Source organism: Nanorana parkeri, unplaced genomic scaffold, assembly GCF_000935625.1.
Source record: "Nanorana parkeri isolate BGI_ZX_2015 unplaced genomic scaffold, ASM93562v1 scaffold492, whole genome shotgun sequence".
Taxonomy (NCBI): domain Eukaryota; kingdom Metazoa; phylum Chordata; class Amphibia; order Anura; family Dicroglossidae; genus Nanorana; species Nanorana parkeri.
This window is the reverse complement of record NW_017306760.1, coordinates 1,026,027-1,034,097: the sequence shown is the minus strand read 5'-3', so window position 1 is coordinate 1,034,097 and position 8,071 is coordinate 1,026,027. Positions and strand designations below refer to the sequence as shown.

General features: G+C 44.7%; 1 protein-coding gene across 1 annotated transcript in view; it reads right to left on the bottom strand.

Annotated features, from left to right (window-relative positions):
* Positions 1-2,871, bottom strand: part of SMAD4 (SMAD family member 4) — a 24,244-nt gene extending 21,373 nt beyond the window's left edge. The window contains exons 1-2 of the mRNA XM_018561016.1: positions 2,564-2,871; positions 1,240-1,414 (exon numbers count right to left, since the gene is read on the bottom strand). Coding sequence (XP_018416518.1) covers positions 1,240-1,414; positions 2,564-2,803 — 415 coding nt within the window. The 5' untranslated portion in view covers positions 2,804-2,871. The remainder of the gene's footprint in view (positions 1-1,239; positions 1,415-2,563) is intronic.
* Positions 2,872-8,071: the final 5,200 nt, after the last annotated feature.

Below are 8,071 nucleotides of genomic sequence, written 5' to 3'. Positions count from 1 at the left end.
GGCATTGATGCAATGTTGATTCTAAAGCTTCATTTAGCGATTGAAGAGACTATCACTAGGTCCTGCCATACGCTCACAGACCAACTCAGACAAGTTACTGAGCAATGTTAACGTCCCCTCACTTTTCCTCTGTGATGTGACCTGCCAGTGCAGAAACAGCATCCGTGTGGCTCCTAACTGGTCTGTGTTCACTCCCACACTCTGCCTCAAAGGGAGGTAGTGCTGGGATCTGCTCGCATAAGAGTGGCAGCTGCGGACAAGCACAGAGAAGGATCCTGGAGAGGATCCAACACTCCAGGACGTGTCAAATTCCTGGGAAACATGAATCTAGTAAACCTTCACGTAAGAAGGGATTACTGTGAATATCATTCTTCTACAACATTTTTATTTAAAAAGGGAGAACTTCTTGGACAATGACTAGAATAATCCAAGTTGGAATCTGGTGAATGCAGAGAGAAGCACTTACAATCATAGTCCAGCTTTGGGGCTATGTTGCATGTTACACCCATATTTACGGCGTAACATAAAACATGGTCACATGTCCCACCACCCCACTCTCAAACTGTACCACTCCCCACTTACCTGAATCACGTAGCCTTGCTTCTGTCTTCATTTGAACTAGTCATGAATGTACGTGGCTACGTCTACACAGATGTGTGATCCATGCACAGGATCTGCAGAAAAGCAAGCCCATCTGCCACAAGGACTCAAGGGCCTCAACGTAGTACAAAGTGTGATGATATCAACTCCATTATTAAGCCTGATGAAGGGGACCCTGTGTGGCCAGGAAAGCGCTCGTCTATGTGACTTTTGTCAATAAAATGGACTTACACTAACATGAATGCCTGGATTGGAGTGCTGGTGACATTTCTATTTATTGCCAAAGTGTGATGATGTGGCCACACTTGTAGCCCATTGTTTACTTGCTCCAGGCCCTCTAACAGAAAGTCCATATCTCTGGACCTAGAGCTGGGGGAAGAGTCTGTGCATTGCATCCGATCAACAGATAACAGCTGCAACACAAAAAATAATAAATGCAAATTTTTTTCTTTTATCAATGTGTGTGCATTTATTATTTTCAAAAGGTGGATTATGCATTTGGATATGAAATGTTTGAAGGGGAGGGAACCAGAATTAGCTAACAGGTATTTCAGCAGTGTAATGGGGCTGAACAATACAATACTTAAATCCCACATTAACTCCTCCAACATAAGATATAATCCCACGTGCGACTCTTACCTATTCCTGGGGACACGACCCGTTCATAGTGATAAGGATTCACACAGACACTGTCGCACTTCAGATCAAAGGCATACTGGCAGTACTTGACATGCTTCAGTTCATTTTTATGAAGATCTGGCCATCTCCAGAGACGGGCATATATGACATGCGGGAAGCCCTTTCTACCAGCCACCTGTCAGGATATATGAACAACCTGTAAGATTATGGAATCACACAGTGATAAGTTAGCCTGGCTTCAACTTATCAACAGTATAGCATTAAAGGGCGGTTCACACCACATCCAGTGCGTTCTGGCAAGGTTAGTGGCCAGTACGCACAAGTTAAGTCTGCCGCGTGCTGGGGCAGGAGGGGGCCTGGTGGTGCCATCGGATCGGAAAAAATAGTACATGCAGGATGCGGGAACGCACTGGATGTGGTGTGAACCAGCCCTAAGCCCACTTCACTAGGTTGTCTATGCTTCTCTGAAAAACAACACAAACAACAAGCATTTATAAACAATGAAAAAGATTCATCAGCTTTCTTTAGACGTCAAACAAACTTTTCCATTAGTCCAAAAGTTTTGAATACAGATCTGAATAAGAGTGCTGTATCTTTAAACAGAAACAGGTCTGGGCAAACTGGCATTGTCTTTAGATCGCCCATCTCCCCCATAATTACCCCCCCAAATGTTCCTGATAACAGCAGGGTGAAGGAGCATGTGCTTCCCCCCCAGGGTACACTGCAAAATGTACTCCTATATCATTAGGAATCTAAAATATACCAAAAAAAAAAAAAGTGTACCCTACAGTTCTTCTTTAGCCTAAACCCCCCAGACCTAGACCAATCCCTATTCAAATGAATGCACCAAGTTCTTGCATCGGTAAAAAGCCAGGATATGAACTGGCCGCCCCATTGTGATTAGGTGGAGTTGTGTCTTTTAGCATGAGCACAGGTTCATGCCAGATTTTGCCATGCGGCTAGTATCTTCTGGATGGCAGCCGGGAGCCACAGTGTCTTGCGTTGTCACAACTTAAAGGCACAGTTTATTATTATTATTTTTTTTAACTTTATTGGCAGTGTACATTCCATTTAAGGTCTCCCCACAGTAGCACAGTGCGATGGTGACCTCTGGTGCACCAGAGCACTGCAGTAAAATGCAGCATATCTGCACTTTTCTGCCCCGCACACCACACCAGTGTCGTGGTGTGATTGGGGCCCAGAGAAAACAATTGTCTTCTATGTGCCCTTGCAGTGACCTACATTTATACTGTGCAGAAAAAACAAAAAAGTCAGTGCATCGCGTATAGTGTGAATTGCTTTCCTGAAAACAAAGAGGACTTGCCTGCAGACGGCCATCTAACGTCCTTTGGATAGTGACACATTTGCTAGGGTGTGCTCCATTTGTGGTTATTGCGGTGATCAGGGAATCCAGTTCATCTTTCTTCTCTTTAAGCTTTTTTACCAAACTCTCAATGGCCCGCTTTGCGAATGTCTCGCTCTCCCCACCCTGACGGTGACACATTAAGCTGTGGACGATGCTCAGACAAGCATCGTTACTTGTCGGCGTGTTCGTTATGGACATTGTGATAGGGAATTCCGCTTTCTATGCTCGGTTCAAAGTTCCACCGCAGTGCTGTGAGGAGAACCCAGAGACCTAAATGGAGAAACAGAGAAAGAACGAGAAGTCAGAATAAAACTCTGATGTCTATCCTCAACTAGACAAGGATGACGGACCAAAACAAAGGGAAGCTAGAGCATCGTGACCAGCATACGTGCATCTAAATCCAAGAACAACCGGTATATTGCAGCTCACCAGTCTTTGGATGTGGTGGCTGCATTTGTTTTCTTTTTCAGGCATTTTCCCGTATTTCAATTTCACCTTGTAATCCTACGAATAACACATCCAGTACAGTGGTGCCTGGGTTCACGAACTTAATTCGTTTCACGATTCTGGTCGCGAACCGAATCAATCTGTGATCAGACCGCGATCTCTACTAGAGGAAGCCATGACCAGTGTCAGAGCAGGGAAGATGGCTGCGGTTGCGTTAGTCCCCCGATGCGGAGTTCACGTACGGAAGTAAGATTTTGCCGAACTTCCTTTTCGCAAACCGAAGCGTTCGTAAACCGAGGTACCACTGTATTAGGGTGACGACGCAATCTGTATCTGTGTTGGAGAAGCCTAGGACAGACGCGAGTTAGGACTACAGAACACCTCTTGAAAGAGCAGAGTTGTCATCTTAGACTGCTGGCTCCTGAATTGGGCTACAGAACACCTCACATTCTATTCATCTTTATAACACTGGAGGAGGTGTCCTGTAACACATACAGGTGTACTGGACAGCGCTAAGTGAAATAAAGAGTGCACAAGACAGCACCGGACTTCAACAAGTATACTTCAACAAGTATACTTGTTATATTAAAGTAAATATTTTCAGTGTTCATGTGTATAAAAACCTTGTGTCTATTTATTATTGGTAAATGCACTGAGGCCCATTTACTAAAAAACATGTTCACACACAAACAGTAAATCTCCCAGTAAATAATAATTAAAAAAGTGTTTTATAGAATACGCCTAGATATAAATGAGCAGTATTAACCTTCAGTGTTAAAGGTAGCCCCCCCCCACCCCCCGCTGCAAGGGCAGAGATATAGATATATATATATATCTCCGATCCCCCTCACGCCCCGGCACTCAGTCTTCCCTACGTTCCAGCTTGTGGACTGTCCCTGGGCATCCCAGTGTATAACGCAGGTCAATGGGGGGCTATGCATTGCACTTGATGCCAGCGAGCCTCCAACCACCAGGGCGAGGGGGGGGCTGGGTGTAAGAGAAGCTGCGGGTGCCAGTCTTGGAGACAGCAGGACCAGATAAGTGAAAGCCCTTCATAGAAAACCCCTAGACATATACACAGTTAACCCTTGCAACGCCAGCGTAGCCAGTGTTCGCTTTTTATATACGCTACCTACTTGCACCTTGCCGATTCTCTTAGTTTTCTGCAATTTGAGCAGGCAGGATGAGTCATAAATAAAAACAGACTTCCCATCATGAGTAATTATATCATGCCGTCCCCATAGCTGGACAGTCCAAATACCCCCAAATTGTATGTTGATCCATTGCCCCTGCTTGGGAATCATCGTTGGATCCCCCTTTAAAAAAAAAAAAAAAAATGACTGAAACGGAAAAATCAATAATTTTGCAGTCCCTGGAACCATGAAACATTCACAAAGCTCCTGATAACCAGAAATCATGTGATCCATCACCATTTAGGAACATGGCAGATATCTAAACAAGTGTCAAAAGGTTGATGAAGGTCACATGACTGACAGGCCTATCTCTCTGTATTTTCACTGAAAACAAACAGAACAGGCATGGAAGATTCTGCTGTGTCCTGAACTAAAACAACAACACAGGAAATTGCCTCTGCATTGGGATTATCCAAAAACAAACAAAACAAAGATTAGTGGGGACTTTTGCAGCCAAGTTGGCACAACACTTCATATCAGTTACATCTTTCTATTCATGTTTAGTTTAGATTTGTATTGAGATTGTAGTCCACCCTGGAAGTGAGCTTGGAGCGGTGACTACTTCACAACACACACGGGGAACAAAAGTATTTAATAGTTAAGGTGCTTTAAATGTATTTTTTATAGGGATGCACTGATACCGGTATTTTGGTATCGAGTACGGATATTTTTTTCAGTACTCACAGATACCAAATACCCATACAGGAAACCAGGCAGCGTGTAAAGATTCGCCAGATGGCGTTTCGATTAGCAGGGAAGCCGCCCCCATGCTTCTCGTCACTAGGTGACAAGAAGGCATGGATCCGGCTTTCTGGCCAATCAGGAAGACGGGCGCCATGTAATGATGCGGCGCCTGGCTTCCTGATTGGCTGGTAAGCCGGCTCCATGCTCCCTCGTCATGAGGTGATGCGGGAGCATGAAGCCGGCTTTCTGGCCAATCAGACAGCCGGGCAGCGTGTAATGACACGCTGCCTGATACCGGAAGCATCGGGCTAGGCACCAGAGCATTTGGGCGATCGGCACCAATACTGATAGTAGTATCAGTATCTGTGCATCTCTAATTTTTTAGATATAACTTCTGAATTTAGTGTAACCTGGGCTGGATAAATATAATAATAGAAGGATTTTGTTGCAGTCTTTGTCTTTAGCACATGGATCAATCTTGGAAAATTGCCTGTCACACAACTTCAGCAGCAGGTCCTCTTTAAAGGCTGGGAGTGCAAAGAAGGGTGACAGAAGGTGCATTAGCGGCCTTTAACCCCTTCGTGACTGACGACGTACAGTGTACGTCGCCAGCATCGGGGCTGTTTAAACAGACTCCCGGCGACTTTTGCCGTCAAGAGATTCACAGCACTGAACCCGATACCTTAATGGATCTGGAGATGAGGATTCCGGTGGGAACTGGAAATTGCCGGAAAAGATATGTCCCATCTCTGAAGTCAATGATTCATGGCTGTCAAAATATGGGAGATGACACATAGGCATACAGGGAGGCATTGACAGGCATTCTGAGACAACGTAAACACAATATTACCATCATGTTTTCTCTCTTTAAAAGCGCAGTCCACCCTTTGAAATACAAATTGATAAAATAATAAATGTGCATTGAAGCCTGCAAAGCATTACAACTGTGATCAGTGTGTTGTGGGTGCAATACAGGCTCCATCGATGTTTACATCCAGCCTCAGAGGTGCTGATCTTGCCGGACGAAGTGACACTGCACTAAGGTCTCGTTCACACCTAGGCATATTGCATATGCGCGGCCGGCGCACGTTTTTTTACCGCGATTCGGCTGTATCCCAATGGAAACGCGCAACAAAACGGCCCAAAGTAGTACATGTACCTTTTCAGGCGTGGACCGTTTTGTAGCGTGTTAGGGACGGGCGGAAATACGACAAGGTGGGAACGAGACCATTGAATACAATGGGATTTATATTTTTGAGCGTTTTGTAGAGCGTTCGTCGAGCGTAGAACGCGCTACAAAACGTTCAGGTGTGAACGAGGGCTAAAGCGTAGCAAGGGAGAAGATCGCTATGGGGAAGATGGGACAATGTTTGTAAACAAACCCCAGACTGGATGGCCATGCACTGTTAGAATTTCAGTCTATTCACTAAGGCATTGTTCACACCAAGTGCGTTCCAGGAGCAGAGCAATTACAGACCGGATCAAAACTGCGTCCAATGTATTCCAATGGTATTGTTGGCTCTAGTTCACAACGCAGCGTTCAATTCCAGAGCATGTAAAAAAAGCTGCAGCAAGCACCATTTTACCTGCTCTGGAACGCATGCAAATGCATCAAGAACACATGCAAACGCACTGAAAGCCCACCTTAAAACTAAAAAAAAAAGTTTTTTTACCAAAAACGGCTCGGAACGCATAAAAAAATGTGGCACAACCCACTGCGTGTGCAGAAACTTGTGCAGATCTGGTCTGCATTTGGTGTGAACAAGCCCTGAAAGTTACATTTTAAAAATACAGGAAAGGGGGATATTAGAGAGAAAAAAAGAACACTGGTGTGACCGAGTGATATTCTCCAAAAATATAGCCGACTGCCTTCCAATAATTCCAGAGACAAATAACCATCATTGTGTCATCTTCTATTGCCCACAAATGCAGCACAATAGTGACACAGTTGTATCTCTGTAGAGGTGCGGGAAGTCTGGAAGTTATGAACATTCAAAAATTAAGACCAAGTAAGCACAACACCGGGGTCACCCAGTAATTTTTAATCTGTGTTAAATGCCACGGACAACATACGGCCATGCTGCTTGGCAGACAATGATATATGAAATGCCATTTGAAAGCTACGTTATCATTTATATTTATAACATTTCCTCAACAAACATCCTTGAAGAGTATCAGGGGATTACCGCAGTGCCATATTCACCAATTACCGCTTGCAGGTTTACAAGGCTCCGGGATGAAGGTCTAATTGTGCCCACCATCTATTAGAGGGAAAAAAAACTAAAGCTCTCAAGGTATTAGGGATGCACCGATACCACTTTAAGACCGAGTACGAGTACCGATACTTTTGATCAAGTACTCACAGATACCAATTACCGATACTTTTTCTTAAAGGGACAGGTCAATTTTTTTCTAAAGCAATACAAACTAATGCTTTAAAGGTCACTTTCTTAATATTATGATTTATGAGATGACGAGAGAGCATGACGCCGGCTTCCCGGCCAATCAGAATGCCGGGCGCTGCGTCATTACACGGCGCCCGGGTTCGGAATTTGCTAGCTTCCTGACCAATCGGGAAGCCGGCAGCTCGTCATTGCACGCTACCCTGCTTCCTGATTGGCCAGGAAACGGCTCCATGCTCTCTCGTCACTTGTGATGAGAGAACATGGAGCCGACTTCCCGGCCAATCAGGAAACCGGGCAGCGTGTAATGATTCGCTGCCCGGCTTCCTGATACAGGAAGTACTCGTGCTAGGTATCGGGGCATTTGGGCGAGTACGAGTACTCACCCAAATACTCGGTATCGGCACCGATACCGAGTATCGGTGCATCCCTACAAGGTATAAACAAGACACACATTACACTCAGCTGGCAGACAGAATATTAGGGCTGCAACTAAAAATTATTTTGATAATAATTTTTTCTATTCAATAAAAAAAAATTTGAATACCATCTTTAATTTAAAATACACAAATGGAGTGTGACAAAAAAAGAAGTTTACTTCAGAAAAAAAACTGCAAGCACAACTTTTTTGCAATCGCACGGCACTGTGGTACCACACGTTCCAATGCAGGCAATCGCACCGTGGGTGGGAGGATTGTTTGCATGGAGGAGTGTTTGCAACGGCTGAGCAGCGTGGCGGC